The following is a 20,204-nucleotide window of genomic DNA, read 5'->3' as shown; positions in this document are numbered from 1 at the left end:
TTCTTATTCCTGTGAATAATACGAATCCAAACATTATTGTGTCATTTGGATATTTTGTTATTTTCGTGTAGTCCACATACAATAGTATTTTTTCGTGAAAACTTACACGAGTAAGTATCAACATAATATGTTCTTGCAAAAATTTATTTCAAACTTTTTTGAAACTTTTAAATAGCGTTTTTTTCATTTTTTGGAAAACTGTGTGGGCGCGCACCCAGGTTCCAAACGTGCCTGTCGGAATTAAAGCCATTAGTACTATGAAAGTTCCTTTTTTCCGGTGAAGAAAAAATGAGGAGGATTCACACACTTCACTATTGAAGTGGGTGGTTAATGAAGAACTTCGTCACTGTAACCAGGTCTCCCTTGCATTCGATTCCTCTACCAAGTGACGATGTGTGACGTCGTATTCATTGCTTAACCTTGTAGCCACCTTTGATGCTATTTTCCCCATATCACCTTCCTATATTCGAGATCTCTATAAACTCTTCACTCAATTCACATTATATCATCAAGAAGGATATGCACCCAAAGCTGTCCGCAATGAAGACATGCAACCTCAAATCAAGGCGCTTTCCCCTACTCCCAATTAGCTAGGGGCGGCGCGGTACTCACCTTCACCCCGTTGATGGTGAGCCTGACATTAGGGAGGCTCCAAAATCACCGTGAATTTGGGAGCGAGGATCTAGAAAATATTTATAAAAAAGAATTTATAACCCATTTAATGTTTTCTTCTTGAGAATGGGAGTGATGCTCTGGCCTTTGCATATATCATTGCACATTGCTCATATATTCCAAAGTTTTAGATTTCAAAGGTTACATCTCATAGATCAGACATGGTGTCCATAAAAATCAACCAGCGGAAAAGATCTAGATCAATGTGTCCATGCATCATGAATTTAGAACTCGCTTAATGTCTACCTACATTGACCACTACCGCCTTCCTACACGGCCTAACAACAAGTTCCAAAACATGTCATAAACATCATTAGTCGGTCAATGTTTTTTGAAAAACTACTAGGCTTGACCTATGATCATTTGTGTAATAAAAAAATCATTTTGTTTTCTAAAACCCTGGCCTCATTTGTGGTATTTTTGCAAGGCTTGTGCTTCCATAGAGCCCCAAATTTTAAAACAGTGTAAACCCATGAAGGGTTATCATAGTATGGGTTAATCTCAGTTATCCTACCCCTAATCCCGAACATGTATCGTTTAATCTTAGCCGTCCGTGTGTTTCACTCAAAAAATGTTTCAGTCTTGGAGGTCTATGGAAGCACAAGCCTTTTTGCAATTGTAATTTCTTCGGGCTCATGACATGTAAATTGGGTTCGAGTCATCTTCCTTGTTAGGAGCGTGGTTAGACGGGCTTTGCAATTCAGATCTGCACTGAACAAGTAGGGCCATGTGTTGCCACTTGCCACTAATGAGTCTTGTGTTGATCATGTTGTGTCTCTCTATCGATCTTTTGGTTATTTGTTCCACTTTGTGACATGATTGGTTTTGCTTTTTAAAGGAGAAAAGATGTTTACTGCTGTTTCTAGTCAAGGTCGTCGTGGTCAGTCTAGCCATATATTAGTGATGCTCAGAAGTAAAATTTTGGGTACAAAGGTTCCTTTAGTCCGGTGAAGGACAAATGTGGGGGCTGTCACAGGCGTCTCCAATGCTGAAGTGGAGGGTTAGCGGATAATTAACTTTGTTAATGCAATAGGTGTCCTTTGCACTTGATTCTTCCACTAGGTGATAGTGTGTGTGACGTCAGACCCACTGCGTCACCTTCCGACCACCTTTGATGTTTTCCCTGTGGTATCACCTTCCTATATAGCTCCCCATAAACCCTTCACTCAAGTTATGTCAATCTCATCGCCCAAGAAGGATCTGCACCCAAAGTTTTAACTGAATGGAAGAAAATGATAAAAAAAATTCAAAAACTAAAATCCTTCGAGATGTCCGTGTGTTATGACATCTAGTTGCAAAAGAATTTAACAAAAATAAATTTCAACCTTTTTCGCAAAATTGCGTCACGGTAAAATGGTATTAACTTTTATATCAAAATAACCGTGGGAAAAAGTTGCATCCGAATTCACCCGGTTTCCATTTTATAGATTCTCAAAATTCCAAATAAAATATGAAAGGAGGAAGATTATAGTTTTTGCCAGAAATTCAAGATTTTATATTTTATATTTTTTTAAAATGAAATTAATAATTTCACCTGCATAAAGATTATTATTACTTTGATGTTAATTTAAATAATTGTTTGAAATACAAAATTATAAAGAGTTGTGATATCACGGTGTAAGGGTTAATATGATTGATATGATAGTATTATCAACAAGGTGTCATTTCTTTCTTGAAAGCTCAACCAAAAGGAATGAAGAAGTTAAGGCGCCAGGCTGGAGTAATGTGAGCATGGATGACCAATTGGGATGTTAAACCATTAGTGTAATTTAACTTAAGATTAGGTGTAGTTAGAGTTAAAAATTATCCAAGAGACAGAATACGAAAATTTTAAAAAATATGATTTTTTTCGAAAAAAATCGAGCCATAATTCCTAAACAGCCGTTAGTTCTATGCCGTCGGCACAAGTTGCTGTGCCAACGACCAGATTATGCCAACGGCAAATGGATCTTTTTCTCCAGTCAGCCTATACCGACGGCCAAATTGGCATGTGCCAACGGGTTTCTGGCTGTCGGCACCTGCACCTTTCGTAGTGCAAGCAGCTCTACTACCAAGTCCTCCGCACGGCCGGTCCTATCGCTGCATTCGCGGTTCTGGTGTAGATGGAAGCGACGCAGACAGGCATGGCCACTCCCGGTTTCTTGGCGCTGTGAGTTAATTAAGCGAGCCGGCATGCATTGAGGATCTATCGTCTATACCAGGGACTGATCTCTCCCACACATGGTGTGCAATAAGCGCAGCCTAGCTAGTGCTCGTAATTTGCATTGTTATCTCCTATAATTGTTCTCCTTCAAAAGCACGTGCTTGCTCTTACATACTTTATCTTTTGCTGGAAAATAAAATGTTTAAAGAAGCCGCCCTTCGCTTCGACTCCCCAGGGGGCGACCCAAGAGCCCAGCCCTAGTATCCTCCACTCCTCTCTTCCCCTCCCTCTGCCTCCTCACTGCCGGAGGCAGCCCGTGTGGCCGCCAAGGAAGGTGGCCACTAGGTTATTCCTGCTCCATTCCCGAGGATGGAGAGCTTTGGATCTGAGGCGGAGGCCTCATGCGGGGAGGATGGCGCCAACCTAGCAGGGGGTAACAGCCGTCGGTGTTGCACGAGAGGCTCCTCAGTTGCGTGGGTGACGAGGCGGCGACAGACATGAGCGCGGTGCGGAGATCGCCCCAGTGGATCTTCTACTCTCAACACCCAACCCTGGATTCATTCCGGTGGGTTGGTGTGGCCGGAGCTGGGGCTCTAGACCGGGGGAAACCCTTGGCCAACAGCGGCGACCATGGCGTTTTACGACGCTGCAAACGCCGTTCTCCTTCTTCAAGGTGACTTTGAGGTATACTCTTCCCTCCCTAACTTGCGTTTCTCGGGTGAAACCCTAAAAGCTCTAGCTTGAATGGCGGCGGCGCTCCGGCATCGTCTACTCTTGGAGTCGCTGACTTGAGATTGTAGTGTCAATGGACGAGTTCAGCGGAGGTTAGTTGGTAGCTGGTAGCGGTTGTTCTTTCGGCTATGTTGTGGCTAGCTAGGTGCTCTGCTCCCCGGAGTTGTCTGCTTGCTGGCGGGTCAACGTCCTCGAGCCTCGGCGAGAGGGGAAGTGCCCCACTCTCCGGTAGTAGTAGCCTCACGAAGACCGTGCCATGTTTCTTGGTCAGGCCTCACCCTAGCACATATTTTTCACAGCATCTTTGTCGGTGTCCTCTTCCGACAGCTTGGGTCTTTGCGTTGTGGTCGGTGTTGTGGTGTTTGTGGCTTGTTGCGTGGTGATGCAGTAGCGCTCGGAGTCTTCCTCATTACATATCAACGCCCGTGCGTGCTCATAGTGAACTGATTCGCCTCTTAACAGGTGCGGCACCCCTCGGTCCACGGAGAGAAGGGCAGAGTGATCTGTCCGGAGGTGGAAACATCTGGTAATGCGTCTTCTCCTGGTGGTTGACAATGGTGTGACTCCTCAGTGTTGTGTTTCCTTCACTGACTTTGCTTCTTCTTCGGTTAGATCGCAGAGCGGAACAAGGCCTTGATGCTCAAGTTGCATCATGACCCACAAGTATAGGGGATCGCAACAGTCTTCGAGGGAAGTAAAACCCAATTTATTGATTCGACACAAGGGGAGACAAAGAATACTTGAAAGCCTTAACAGCGGAGTTGTCAATTCAGCTGCACTGGAAACGAGACTTGCTCGCAAGAGTTTATCGATAGTAACAGTTTTATAGCAGTAGCGGTAGTAAAATAACAACGAGCGAGTAACAAAGACAGCAGTAGTGATTTTAGTAAACGAGCAGGATTAAAATATCGTAGGCACGGGGACGGATGACGGGCGTTGCATGGATGAGAGAAACTTATGTAACAATCATAGCAGGGCATTTGCGAGATAATAATAAAACGGTGTCCAAGTACTAATCAATCAATAGGCATGTGTTCCAATTATAGTCGTACGTGCTCGCAATGAGAAACTTGCACAACATCTTTTGTCCTACCAGCCGGTGGCAGCCGGGCCTCTAGGGAAACTATCTGGATATTAAGGTACTCCTTTTAATAGAGTACCGGAGCAAAGCATTAACACTCCGTGAACACATGTGATCCTCACATCGCTACCATTCCCTCCGGTTGTCCCGATTTACGTCACTTCGGGGCCATTGGTTCCGGACAGGGACATGTGTATACAACTTGCGGGTAAGACCATAAACAATGAATATCATGATGAAACAATAACATGTTCAGATCTGAGATCATGGCACTCGGGCCCTAGTGACAAGCATTAAGCATAACAAGTTGCAACAATATCATAAAAGTAACATCTACGGACACTAGGCACTATGCCCTAACAATCTTATGCTATTACATGACCAATCTCATCCAATCCCTACCATCCCCTTCGGCCTACAGCGGGGGAATTACTCACACATGGATGGGGGAAACATGGCTGGTTGATGGAGAGGCGTTGGCGGTGATGGCGGCGATGATCTCCTCCAATTCCCAGTCCCGGCGGAGTGCCAGAACGGAGACTTCTGGCTCCCGAGACGGAGTTTCGCGATGTGGCGGCGTTCTGGAGGGTTTCTGGCGACTTCGACTTCTCCCCCATGCGTTTTTAGGTCGAGGCCGATAAATAGTCCGAAGGAGGGCGTCGGAGGCCGGCCGAGGGGGCCACACCATAGGGCCGCGCGGGCCCCCCCTAGGCTGCGCCGCCTTATGGTGTGGGGCCCTCGGGCCTCCACTTGATTTGTCCCTCTGGCTCCGTCAGTATTCTGGGAAAATAGGGCCTTCTGTCAAAATCCCGAGGTTTTTCCTGAAAGTTGGATTTCCGCACAAAAACGAGACACCAGAACAGTTCTGCTGAAAACAGCGTTAGTCCGTGTTAGTTGCATCCAAAATATACAAATTAGAGGCAAAACAATAGCAAAAGTGTTCGAGAAAGTAGATACGTTTTGGACGTATCAACTCCCCCCAAGCTTAGCTTATTGCTTGTCCTCAAGCAATTCAGTTAACAACTGAGCGATAAAAGAACTTTCACGAACACATTTGCTCATATGATGTATATATTCTCATGATATGGCTAATACTTGAGCAGTTCATAATAAGGTACATGCAAATAAGATCATCTAACAGCTATGTCAATCATGAAGAGGTACCAACAATTAATAATAAGCATCATGAATCATGTATATAAGCAGGATTGCAATGTTCATAAGAGAGTATGATAAAGTGGTATCTCGCTTGCTCGTATTTGATCGGCAAAACATAAATGCCCAGGAACCTCCGAAGTTCATAGAAAGACTAGAAGTAGTGATTGTCAAAGATAAAAGCATCAAAGTTATACCACAATCAATCATATTTTGAGACAAGCATATTATACTAAGAATGACAGTTGTGCTCTCAAGAAAGTGCTCAAAGAAAGGATGGAGACACAACATAAAAGTAAGAGATTGACCCTTCGCGAGAGGAAGCAGGGATTAACATGCGCTAGAGCTTTTCATTTGTAAAGCGAGAGTAAAATTATTTTGAGAGGTGTTTGTTGTTGTCAACGAATGGTAATGGGTATACCAACTACCTCGCCAACCGGACTTTCAAGAGCGGCTCCCATGAATTATTTGCATGTTTATGTGGCACTCCTTCCAACCTTTCTTACACAAACCATGGCTAACCGAATCCTCGGGGTGCCTGCCAACAATCACATACCATGAAGGAGTGCCTTTTTAGTTTAGTTTTATTATGATGATGACACTCCCCCAACCTTTGCTTACACAAGCCATGGCTAACCGAATCCTTCGGGTGCCGTCCAACAATCACAAACCATGGAGGAGTGTCCATTTAAATTAATTAATTCGGGACTGGGAATCCCATTGCCAGCTCTTTTGCAAAATTATTGGATAAGCGGATGTGCCACTAGTCCATATGAGAGTCCGTCAAAAGTAAATGACAAGGTTGAAAGCTAAACACCACATACTTCCTCATGAGCTATGAAACATTAACACAATTTGAGAAGCATTTTGAAGGTTTTAAAGGTAGCGCATGAGAATTTACTTGGAATGGTTTGAAATGCCATGCACATGTATTTATGGTGGACACTCTGGAATAACTTGGTTTTCATGTGTTTGGAGGCACGAGCAGCGTTCCCGCTCAGTACAAGTGAAGGCTAGCAAAAGACTAGGGAGCGACAAATCAAGAGAGCGATGAATCGTCATAATCATGCTTGCGGCAAAATAAATTAACTGAGGCATAAAAGTGATACAAGAACTCTGAAGCAATGTAAATCATTGAGGCTTAATTGACTCTTGTTCAGTCATATGCATGCGGGAGCATGTGCCAAGTCGATATAAATGAATTATTCAGAGGAGGATACCACAATGCCATACTTACTTATGAATAAAACAATGCAAGCAAACATCCATGACATGCTACTCATATTAATAAATTGGAGCTAACATGAGAGATCATGAACTACTAAACTTTCTTAAATGACATATACCTCACATGAACCAACTAAGCATGCTCACATGGATGAGTATATGTACAAAAATGAAAACAAATAGAGTTCATACCAGCCTCTCACCACAATCAGATTGTCGTAGATCGTCATTATTGCCTTTTCACTTGTGTAGCTTGGATAATATGAAATGAAAACCACGCTCCAGCCACCGAAGACCATTGAAATCATGATGAACTTTACAAACCAAAGAAGAACAGCAAATATTTTTGGTGTTTTCGAATTTGAGAACAAGAACAAAAGGAAACAAGCAAACAAAGCAAAATCTTTTTGGGCTTTCTTATAGCAAACTAGCAATAGCAAATAAAGCGAAACAAATGCAAGAAACCAAGATAAACAAATGATGAAGAGAAACAACAGAAATATTTTTGGTCTTTTTGTGTTTTGGGAAAGAAACAAAGTGAAAGCAAGAAATAGCAAACTAAAAGAAACACGAGAAAAGCGAGATGGCAGAAATCTGCCAAAACCTGACAGCAGTACAGAAATCGATTTTTACAAAAATCTTACGTTGCTCAGCTCGAAAAGTGTTCAACTAATGAAAGTTAGATAACAACCTGGGGAACCTGCAAAAAAATTGGCAGCTCAAAATAACGCTCTGGCTGTGCGCACAAATGTTTCTAGTAACAGTCCAGAATCTGTTTTCAGGCAGCACTTCCCCAAATATCATCTTCCTCTCATTAGAAAACCACTCAAACAAACTAAACAAGTATATACATGTATCCAGCAACCATAATATGCAAAGAATGAGTGATGCCGGTATACCTCCCCCCAAGCTTAGGCTTTTGGCCTAAGTGGAGTTCAATCCCATCGAGGGTCGGGGTTCCACGCCGGTGGATCATACATGGAGTAGTCATAATAAGGTACCGATGCAGAAGAAAAGCGTGGAGGCTCCTCATGCCCAATGTGTTGATGCGAAGAGCTTGCTGCATCTGACGACGAGTCGAGGTGTTCCTTGACCTCATCCGTGTTATCTCGTGCACGATGGCTTCCTCCCTCTATGTATGCATTAACTGCACTTTCCGTGACTGACCAATCCTCCCTGGAATCAAGGTTAAACAGAGAAGGTGCAGGCAATCCTACTAATTTTTCGACTTTCTTAGTCCTTGTCCAAGATTTCTTGTAAAATGTTATTCTGTAAGACAGGTTTCTCAAATTAGACGAATAAGAAACAAATTCATGCTTAATCATGGAGGCTATGTCAAGTTTCTCTATGGGGAGCTGAATATCAAGACGGTGAGGTCCTACATTATGCATAGCTAATAAGCGAGAGGCGATGAGACCCCCACAAATTCCTCCCCTCTCACGGTTAGTGGCAAGTCTGTTGGCTATCAAAGCTCCCAAGTTATAAGTCCTATTACCTTGTAATGCAGCGGCTAGAAAGGCTAGATCCGGGATAGTTACTTTACCTCCATTCTTTCTCGCTAGAACGCACTTGGTAATGAAATAAGCAAAGTAACGAATAGCTGGGAAATGAATACTACTGATTTTACCATCATCCTCTGAGAAGCTTCTTCCATGAAAAATCATCTTGAAGAGGTCCAAGAACTCTTGCGGCGATCCCTTTATCTTCTCGCATGATCCCCATTGCGGCACTCTGATTGCTGCACAAAAATCACTGAATGGCAAGTTGACAGTTTTATTATAAATTTTGTACTTGAACCATGGGATTAGATTGTGACCAATTGAATTTAAAATCCTGCACTATCGACATAGTCAGTTTTACATATTGGCATGGTTCCCCATCAACAAAATCATCCAATCCTGCACGAGAGATTAAACTTTGAACGTCCTGCAAGATCCCTGCACTTCTCATGAAATCCGCACACGGATAGTAAGTGGGATATACTCCTTCTTCTCGGTGAACCCTCATGACCTGTGGCACCTCCAACTCATGTTGGTTGAGCTGGTGCCTACCTCCTTCCATTTTCTGAAATTTTTCAACAAACAATATAAAACTTGATTTCGTGACATATAATTGAGGGAAACTACCATAGGAACTTGCTAGAGTACTAATCATGCATCAAAACTAGTTTCTACCACTTAGAACAAGCATGCAAGCTCACTAAACATGTTACCTACAGCAGCAAAATATTCAAGATATACTCCACCAAACAAAATTCTACTTGGATAATCGAAGGAGTCACATACCGGAGAGCAAATGTGCCAAATTTCGGATGTAAATCTGGGCTGAGCAAAGAGATCGAAAAATCCTGAGCTCTTGAGCAAACACGCGAGTGAGAGAAAGTTGGTTCGAGTTTTTTCGGGAGAGAGAAGATGCTGGAAGAAAGAGATGAAGTAGTGGGGCAAGGAGGGGCTCACACCACAGGGTGGCGCGCCCACCTCCTTGGCCGGCCTGTGGTGTGGCACCCTGTGGTGCCCCACAGGTCATCCTCTGGTGCTCCCAGGTGCCTCGTCGAAAAATAGGACCAACGGTGTAATTTTCGCGAATTTTTGAAAAATTTGAAAAATGCACATTTCTGGGTATTAAGTTTATTATTACTGGCCAGGAAATTTTTTGAAAACTCTAATCAACTAAGGAACTTTGCAAATTAAAAGTGCTACAACAACTAAAGCAAGTGGAGGAAGAAAGAGATGTTGTTTACCTCCTCTATGCATATAAAAAGTATTTGTTAACAAGGTTGATCAAGTCTTGCCACCAAATAAATTTTACATAGCATATGAAGAAATAAACCTCAAATCAATCATGTTACCTTGAATTGTATTGATATGGATCCAATCACAAGAGTTTGATATTCTTCTTTAGGCTCATATATAGGACAATCGATAGTTCCAACTTTGATAGTTCTCACATTAGAAATAGTATTAACTCCGCACGCTTTTTCAATCCTCTTGGGGAAGTAGACGGTGTGTTCCTTATCATCAACATTGAAAGTAACCGTTCCTTTATTGCAATCAATAACAGCCCTCGCGGTGTTAAGAAAAGGTCTCCCAAGAATAATAGACATATTATCATCTTCGGGCATTTCCAACACAACAAAATCAGTTAATATCAAGCGGTTATTAGTAACTTGAACATGAACATCCTCACATATACCAACAGGAATAGCGGTAGATTTATCAGCCATTTGCAAAGATATATCAGTAGGTATCAACTTATCTAAGTAAAGTCTCTTATAAAGAGAAAAAGGCATAACACTAACACCGGCTCCCAAGTCACATAGAGCAGTTTTAACATAATTATTCTTAATAGAACAAGGAATAGTAGGTATACCTGGGTCGCCCAACTTCTTTGGAACTTTTCCATTGAAAGAGTAATTAGCAAGCATAGTGGAAATTTCCTCATTGGGGATTTTCCTTTTGTTAGTAACAATATCTTTCATATACTTTGAATAAGGAGGCAATTTAATAGCATCGAGTCAAAGGGATTTGCAAGAATAAAGGTTTCATCCAATCACAAAATTTATTATAGTGTTCTTCTTCCTTTGATTTTAGTTTCTTAACGGGAAAAGGCATTTGCTTTTGCACCCAAGGTTCTCTTTCATTACCATTTTTCTCGAGCAATAAAATCTTCTTTAGTATACTTTTTATTTTTAGCATGCTTTTCGAGTTCTTCTTCAACCTCTTCTTTATCGGGAGTATCATTCTTATCATTATCTTTATCATGTTCATTACCACTTTCAGTTTCAGCATCAGAAATAGAAATACTATTAGGATCATTAACAGGTTCAGAGGATTCTACAACATTCTTATGTTTCTTCTTCTTTTTCTTAGATGGAGCACTAGTTTTAGTTCGTTGAGAATCTTGTTCAACTCTTTTGGGGTGCCCTTCAGGATATAGAGGATCCTGAGTAGAAACACCACCTCTAGTTGTTACTTCATAAGCATGTTTTTCTTTAGAATTATTTCCCAACAAGTCATTTTGCACTTAAGTGAGTTGATCAATTTGAGTTTGAACCATATAAAAATGTTTAACAAGCATCTTAACATCATTGGAGGTTCTCTCCACAATATCATGCAATTCACTAATAGCTTGAGAATTTTCCATTAGATGATTCTCTACTCTCATATTAAAATTTTCTTGCTTAACAATATAATTATCAAACTCATCTAAGCATTGTGCAGGAGGTTTTGAATACGGAATATCTTCCCTAGTAAAGCGCTGAAGGGAATTTACCTCAATCATGGATGAAGGGGGATTATCTCACATATATCTTCTATGGGAGGTAGATTCTTCACATCTTCGGATTTAATACCTTTCTCCTTGAGAGACTTCTTGGCTTCCCTCATATCTTCATCATTCAATTTAATTAAACCCCTCTTCTTCAATATTGGCGTTGGAGTTGGTTCAGGCGTAGTCCAATCATCATGATTCCGGCCTATTTTAGCCAATAATTCTTCAGATTCGTCTGGAGTTCTTTTCCTGAAAACACAACCAGCACAACTATCTAGGTATGCCCTAGACTCAATGGTTAGTCCACTATAAAATATATCAAGTAAATCATGCTTTTCCAAATAATGGTCAGGCAGAGCTCTAATAAGAGAGCAAAATCTTGCCCAAGCCTCAGACAATTTCTCTCCATCTCCCTGATCAAAATTATAAATTCTCTGCAAAGCAGCATGTTGAGCACTAGCAGGAAAGTATTTCCGGAAGAAAACATCAAGCAATTCTTTTGGACTTTTAATAGAACTAGGTGGCAAACTATTATACCAAGTTTTAGCGTCATCCTTTAATGAGAATGGAAAGATTTTAGCAACAAAGTAAGTACGCTTCTTAACATCATCAGAAAACAAGCTACTCAGAGTAGATAGCTCAATCATGTGTTCAACAGCACTTTCTTTTTCGGTACCACAAAAGGGTGTTTTCTCAACAATAGCTATATGAGATAGATCAAGAGAAAAATCATAATCTTTATCCTTAATGTTTATAGGAGATGTGGCAAATTTAGGATCGGGAGACGGTTTATATCTAACGGCATGTTACGCAAGCAACTTTTTAATTTTTCTTGCATCGGTAGTAGCATTGCAATTTTCAATAAAATCATCATCAAGTTCCACATATTCTTCATCAAGATCATCACTAGAGTATTCAAGTTCGGGTGAATTAACGGGTGTAGTAACATCGGAGTTTCGAGTATTTTCAATTTGTCTAGACCTAGCAATTGTAGCATCTAGAAAAGTTCCCAATGAACCACTATCATCAAGCACAGCAGAAGCATCATCAATATTATAAGAGGAATTTTCAGATTCAGCGAAGTACCGATATTTGAAGCTTGTGGTGGTGAAACAAGTTTACTTATCACGGATGGTGAATCAAGAGCAGCAGAGGTACTCGAGTTGTACCTTTTCTTGTAGTGGATGGTAATATGGCGACCTTAGTATCGCGAGGTTTACCCATGATGGAGAATTTGCAGCGAACAATATCAATCCAAGTGAACTTCCAAATAAAGCTATGCTCCCCGGCAACGGCGCCGTGAAAATAGTCTTGATGACCCACAAGTATAGGGGATCGCAACGAGTCTTCGAGGGAAGTAAAACCCAATTTATTGATTCGACACAAGGGGAGACAAAGAATACTTGAAAGCCTTAACAGCGGAGTTGTCAATTCAGCTGCACTGGAAACAGAACTTGCTCGCAAGAGTTTATCGAGTAGTAACAGTTTTATAGCGATAGCGGTAGTAAAATAACAGCAGCAGAGTAACAAAGACAGCAGTAGTGATTTTAGTAAACAGCATGATTAAAATACTGTAGGCACGGGGACAGATGACGGGCGTTGCATGGATGAGAGAAACTTATGTAACAATCATAGCAGGGCATTTGCAGATAATAATAAAACGGTGTCCAAGTACTAATCAATCAATAGGCATGTGTTCCAATTATAGTCGTACGTGCTCGCAATGAGAAACTTGCACAACATCTTTTGTCCTACCAGCCGGTGGCAGCCGGGCCTCTAGGGAAACTACTTGGATATTAAGGTACTCCTTTTAATAGAGTACCGAAGCAAAGCATTAACACTCCGTGAACACATGTGATCCTCACATCGCTACCATTCCCTCCGGTTGTCCCGATTTCGTCACTTCGGGGCCATTGGTTCCGGACAGCGACATGTGTATACAACTTGCAGGTAAGACCATAAACAATGAATATCATGATGAAACAATAACATGTTCAGATCTGAGATCATGGCACTCGGGCCCTAGTGACAAGCATTAAGCATAACAAGTTGCAATAATATCATAAAAGTAACATCTACGGACACTAGGCACTATGCCCTAACAATCTTATGCTATTACATGACCAATCTCATCCAATCCCTACCATCCCCTTCGGCCTACAGCGGGGAATTACTCACACATGGATGGGGGAAACATGGCTGGTTGATGGAGAGGCGTTGGCGGTGATGGCGGCGATGATCTCCTCCAATTCCCCGTCCCGGCGGAGTGCCAGAACGGAGACTTCTGGCTCCCGAGACGGAGTTTTGCGATGTGGCGGCGTTCTGGAGGGTTTCTGGCGACTTCGACTTCTCCCCCGTGCGTTTTTAGGTCGAGGCCGATAAATAGTCCGAAGGAGGGCGTCGGAGGCCGGCCGAGGGGGCCACACCATAGGGCCGCACGGGCCCCCCTAGGCCGCGCCGCCTTATGGTGTGGGGCCCTCGGGCCTCCACTTGATTTGTCCTTCTGGCTCCGTCAGTATTCTGGGAAAATAGGGCCTTCTGTCAAAATCCCGAGGTTTTTCCTGAAAGTTGGATTTCTGCACAAAAACGAGACACCAGAACAGTTCTGCTGAAAACAGCGTTAGTCCGTGTTAGTTGCATCCAAAATACACAAATTAGAGGCAAAACAATAGCAAAAGTGTTCGGGAAAGTAGATACGTTTTGGACGTATCATTGCACTTCATCATTTTTTTGAGTGCTTGTTGTATGCATCACCTGTAAGATGTTTTTAGCACTTAATTTGGAAACCTGAACCGTTGAAGACTTTATTAATTTAAAGTCAGGCTCTTCGAGCCTTCTATCTAAAAAAAAGAGATGTTATAGGATTTAAAAAAATCTGATTCAATTTTCCAGCTAATCATGTTCTCCTGCAATGCTACCTCCATAGCTTTTTTTTGAACCCCTGTCCAATTTTCCAGCTGCCTGTTTCACTGTCTGATGTTCATGTCATGTGTATATCATACTGTGCTACATAGGTACTATCATCTTTAATTTGATTGACGCCGGTCGGAAAAGTGACACGGCAGCACTATTACTAAAGATTAAAGCATTCTCCGATTTGGTTGTATATCCTGCATTCCTGCAAGGTGGTGGTACAACCTCCATTTGATCGATCTAGTCACAAGCTTTTGGACCGCATAAAGAGTTAAAGACTCCAATGCAACGTTTCATGTACGGCATGCATAATGGTGGAGACGAGACACCTGCACTTTGGTAAACTTAGTGGTTAAGATTATCCCTTTCATATAACATGGCATTTCAAGTACACTATGACTTGCATGCATAATGCACATACGATCCAGATGGCAGAGTTGTTGTCCTAACTTACTAGGCAATTGGAAATTAAATAGCCGCCAATTCAGTTATGTGCTATAAAAATTATGCACTAGATTCCGAATATGAATCTAAATGTACGTTTAATGTATATAAGTCACATTTTCGTGGGCTAAATTCGATGGGTCAAAGTTGTACCCAAAACGAGTGGGTGTGTTTCTCGCTATGCAGAGTATTATAGATGACACCTCTATCAGTAACGACATTCATGTACACGCTGGTGTGACATGTATTAACATGATTAGGGAGGAGTATTTGCCTTCACTCACACAGATGCCGAGTGTGTGGATTTATGGACGTGATATCTATATACCCCCTCCATGTAAAAATATAAGACGTAAGTTTAAGAAATTATCCGACCAGGTGAAAATTGAACAAAATGACACCGCTACATCCATCTAGTTTGAACGCTACCTCCGTCGTCTTCCATCTCAGCCTCGACCCAGCCTTTTGTTTACTTCCATCTCCATCTCTATAGCCCGACCCAACACTCCTCTTCTCCATCTAGCTCCTCGTATCCCCTTAGCCCCAAGTCACCTGCACTTCTCGACCCTACGCCTCCACCGCTGGCCAGGGCACCCACGGTGCCTTGCCGCCCGCCATCCTCGATCCACAAAGCCAACAGCCGCTCTGCCGCTGCCTAGGATTGGTGTCCAGATCAGCCCTTTCCCAGTCTAGAGAACCCCCAAACCCTAAATCTCGTTGCCAGCTACCCCGGGCTCCTCGCACCTGCCACCCGAAGTTGTAGTCCTCGCATCAGCCGGTGACACCGTAGCCAGCCGCATCGTCCCCACCTTAGGCAAGGTCGTATGCACCTCCTCCTCATCTCCCCGATGGTCGCCATGGACACCTGCCGCTCCTCTTTTTCACCTATGGTCACCATTCGTCGCTAAGGGCTAGGCCCACACGCTTTGGAGAGTAAATGTTGCTTTGCTAACGGGCCAAATGTGGGTCAAATAGGGATTATAGGTCGTGTATTTTCTTACTTAGTGCTACCAGGCCTACAAAGGGCCTTGTTTATCGATTCTTTGCTTTCTTACGATAGTAGCATTGCTTGATATTGTGGACTGCAGGGTGCATTTAGTTGTACTAATAATGTTATGCTAAAAGGCATCTTCGCTTCCTTAGTTCCTCAAATTTCCTTATTTCTTAGTGTATACGACTGGGCCGGGATCCCAGATCTCTGGGACCAGTGTGACCGCACTGGTTGCGCATGCATCCGGCCGGTTCTGATTTTGCAAAGTGCAAAACATCGTGTACTCTGGAGTGCACTACTTTTAAGCAACAATTAGCACTTGCATTACTCAGCTTGATTAATGCTTGGTTTCGGACAAATTTACTTCGGGTCCTAACTCTGTCATCTATAGCATCGCTTACTACATAGATTTTTTTTTGTTAAATTGCAGAAGGTAAGGTAGCAAGAGGTCGGCCAACAATGATAGAAGATTAAGATAAAATAAATGGCTGTAATGATTTTTGAGACAAATCACATTATACAAATTTGATTGAGATATTGGAAGGAATATTTACAGTGAAAGATTTAAAATTGTATGGACGAGTACTTACATCGATCTTTTGATCATGAATGTTCAATGTAACGGTGTCTACTTTTATTTCGTTTGGTCTGTTCGAAGTTATGCCAGCTCTATGTGAATAAATAAGACCAATCACATTTTCGTGAACTCGATAAACTATCCGTGTGAAGACATCAAATTTCCAATTCGTGGAAAAGCATCAGATATATAGTTTGCTCCTTTGCCAAGACATACAGCAAGCCTGAAGAAATACATGTTTGAGAGCAGGAGCACGAGCAGGGGCTAAAAGCCTATTTCGAGGAGAGCAGGAGCACGACGATGACACGATAGGCTAGGAGGACGACATGGATGCTAGTAGTGGTAGCAGCGCAAAAGGGTACATTATTGAAAAAAAAATGATGGCAAACAACTTTATCAAAATTGCAAGCAGAAGTCATCAACCTCTCCACACCACTACACCATGCCTTAGTCATCCCCTGTGAGCCAATGTAGTGTGATGATTTTGATTGGTGGCCTGGCCTATGAGCCATGGTTTTGATCTGATAATTAAGTTTTCTTTGTAGCTAGGATTTGGTCACCTAGCTACTGGTTGGTGTTGTCCATGGTTTCCTGCATATATATATATATATGATGAACTTGTGCTCTATCACTTTGAATTTATACTGTTATTATGCGTAAATTCCAAATATGAATCAAAGTTTAGAAGTTTTACTCGTTTTAGGTTCTGAAGAAGGATGATAACTTTCTATATAGTACAGTCTAGCATGAGTCTCTGTTCGTAGTATATTTTTTCAGACAACCAGAAAGATTTAGTATGAAACTAAATATCAGAATAATCATAAACAATGGATCGACAACACGGTGCTATATTACAGTAGAATTGTTTTGACACTAGAAAATACATTAGGTTATCTTAGGAAGTATAACACTTTATTGATCATAGTAATAAATTAACGCAGCCGTTTGCCTGCTATAAGCACCGTAAAGAACGCTAGAGTTTACAGCACACACGTGCTTACACAATATTTTGAGAAAACACTCAATTACACATACTCTGGATTTTATGAATTACCCAGGAAAATACGTAGCGTATAGTAGTATGGAGTAGCAGTAAATTAAGGTGACGGAGGTGCTTGACGTACGTGGTTTGCTTTGTTTGACATGACTAACGTGGGGTTTCGACACACGTTCAGTACTTATGATGTGATTAGTTATTGCTGAGAGGGGATGCGCGTGGGCAGCGCAGCACCATGGCCTCGATCGTGATCCCTGGTCCGAAGGCCAGCATCGCGCCCCACTCCGGCAGCAGCAGATTATCACCGTCCTCCTTCCGACGGCGGCGCAGCTCATCGAGCACGAAGATGATGGTGGCGCCGCTCATGTTGCCGTACTCGCGAAGCACATGCCGGCTGGCGGCCAGCTTCCCGGCGTCGAGCTTGAGCTCGTTGTCTATGTTGTCCAGGATCTGACGGCCGCCTGGGTGCACCGCCCAGAAGAGGTCGTTCCAGGAGCAGGGAGCGTCGTCGAATCCGCTGAAGGCGTCGACGAGACATTTCTCGATGTTCTGGCCTATGAGCATGGGCACCTGGATGCCGAGGTGGAAGTCGACGCCGCCGCCAGACACCTGCATCCCGAGGACATGCTCGGTCCGTGGTATGGTGGTCTGCGTGGCGGAGACCATCTCGAAGATCGGGCGCTCGCCTTCGGCGAAGGGTCCGGCGCCGACGATGATGGCGCCGGCGCCGTCGCCGAAGAGGGCGCTGCCGATGAGGTTGCCCCCGTCGGGGCCGCCGAAGCAGACGAGGGTGATCTCGGAGCAGGCGACGAGGACGCGCGCGCCATGGTTGTTCTCGGCGAGCTGCTTGGCGAGGTGCAGCGCCCTGCCGCCGCCGTAGCAGCCGTGGAGGCTGAGTATGGTGCGGCAGACGGTGGGGCGGAGGCCGAGGAGCGCGGCGAGCTGGTGGTCGAAGCTCGGGGCCTGCCATGCGGAGTAGGTGCTGAAGACGAGGTGGGTGATGTCGGTGGCCGGGCGGCCCCACTCGGCGATGGCCTTGATCGCGGCGCACTGCGCGAGCTCCGGAACGGCCGTGTCGGCCATGTCTATGCGGCTGTCGAGGGATGGCACCTGTCGGTCGAGGAACTCCGGGTGGGCAGCAAGTGATTCCTCTGTCAGGTGGAAGTGCCGTTTGTCGATGCCAGTTTTTTGGCCTGGAAGGAATAGAAACTCTCATATATTATTGTACTACCTTATTAATTGCTAGGTTAGTAAATTTAACCATATCTATATTATAATACATATATCATTAGAAAGTTTAAATGTTCTACTTTTTAATGACATGATTTTTATAGGGTGTGTCTATGTCTAACTTGACCGAGACTTAAGAAATTCTCAGTCAACTTAGACATAGCAAAACTGATTTTTATATTATATAATTCATGTTATGTTAGTTAATTTAACAATCTAGAAATACACATCAGACTTACAATCCCTAACGGAAGTATACTACTTATTTCTCCATCCATACCAACGAATAAGACGTGCTCGTTTTTCCGTGTTTTTTGTTTCACTTAAAATTACTTCAAATATTTAAAAATATTGGTGTAAAATTAGCATCATTAGAAATTCCTTTTTAATATGAATCCAACAATACTAACTACATAAAATATAGTTGATTTATTGCTATTTTTTGGGATAAAATTCATCTTAAAATGTTTGTGTGTATTATTCATTGAAACGGAAATACTCCCTCCGTCAAGGTTCATCTTAAAATATATCTAGACTAGATATATCTAAATTTTGATAAATCTCAAAAAACCTTTCTGAAATGGAGGAAGTAGTATATATTTGGTAGAAAATCTCACTGCATGCAAAGCGACGACACAATATATATAATTGTACTAGTTACTTTTATGTTTGCTAGAAAATCTCACTGCAAGGCGCGGGACGGCACAATATTGTACGCGTGTTCTTATTGTGTACTGTATGTACTACCTCCATCTCAAGGCTTATATTTTTTTAGAAAGTCAAACGAAGTAAAGTTTGATCAAATTTTTAGAAAAATTTATAAACAAATATGATATTTTGTAGGTATCATGTGAAAATATATTTCATTATCTATTTAATGATATTGATTTTGTACTTTGCATGTTAATGATTTTTGATAAAAACTTAGTCAAACTTAACATAGTTTTGACTTTCTGGAAAAAAATATAGGCCTTAAGCCTTAGGATGGAAGTAGTATAAAATTAGGAAAACATACAGATTGTTTTGGTGCAAAAGCAATAGTTAATTAATTGATAACGTCAACAGGAATGGAGAGGGGTATATGCTTACAAATTCTCTTCATCTTCTCTTTCAGCTCAGTAAGGTGGTCGCTCTTGGTGACGCGGAAGATGTTCTCGGCGAAAATGTCCTGAGGCACTACGACGCCAGTCGGGTTCGCCGTACCGATGGCGAGCATGGCCGCCGGGCCTTCGGCGTGCTGCTGCATGCTCCGGTGGCTGTTACGCACCGCACCGTTGCCGTTGGCTATTGGCATGACCGACGGAGTTGAACACTGAAACGACGTACGTACTACTTGTGTGTGACTCCTGGATGTCGAAGGCAGCGCACCTGTGTCTAAGGGACTGCTGTGGGCTCAGGATTTATAGTTCCATGCCTGACCAAACAACAACGACCCAAATAATGTCTGGCAAGTAATATCTCCATGTCTTCAATGCTTGACGCGTACGTCACTGGACAAAACCAAATATATTGATTCAACTGGTACTACTTAGATTATTTTTTTCGATAAAGACTACTTAGATTATTTGTTTTTTTTATTTTCATCAATCGTCCATTAATCGAATTCAGATTTGAAATTTTGGAAGATGACAAGATCACATGTCAATGTGTTTAATTTGTTTCCGATTTTTTAGATCACCAAACGTATGATGTTCTACCACTTTGAATAAAGGTGCTACAAACATAGGTATTAACAAAAAAGAATTGTATGTCTTGCAGCCTGTGTTACAAGGA

The 20,204-nt window shown here is 42.5% G+C and overlaps 1 protein-coding gene across 1 annotated transcript; it reads right to left on the bottom strand.

The window, feature by feature from the left end:
• Positions 1 to 17,094: 17,094 nt before the first annotated feature.
• On the bottom strand, positions 17,095 to 19,789 carry LOC124701078 (bisdemethoxycurcumin synthase-like). The gene is made up of 2 exons (XM_047233127.1): positions 19,521 to 19,789; positions 17,095 to 18,394 (listed from the first exon to the last, which is right to left on the bottom strand). The coding sequence occupies exons 1-2, from the start codon at positions 19,723 to 19,725 to the stop codon at positions 17,394 to 17,396; spliced, it is 1,206 nt and encodes a 401-aa protein (XP_047089083.1). The 5' UTR covers positions 19,726 to 19,789; the 3' UTR covers positions 17,095 to 17,393.
• Positions 19,790 to 20,204: the final 415 nt, after the last annotated feature.

The sequence above is a fragment of the Lolium rigidum genome, chromosome 3 (genome assembly GCF_022539505.1).
Source record: "Lolium rigidum isolate FL_2022 chromosome 3, APGP_CSIRO_Lrig_0.1, whole genome shotgun sequence".
Classification (NCBI taxonomy): Eukaryota; Viridiplantae; Streptophyta; class Magnoliopsida; order Poales; family Poaceae; genus Lolium; species Lolium rigidum.
The sequence above is the reverse complement of the archived record's forward strand: the minus strand, read 5'-3'. Positions and strand labels throughout refer to the sequence as shown.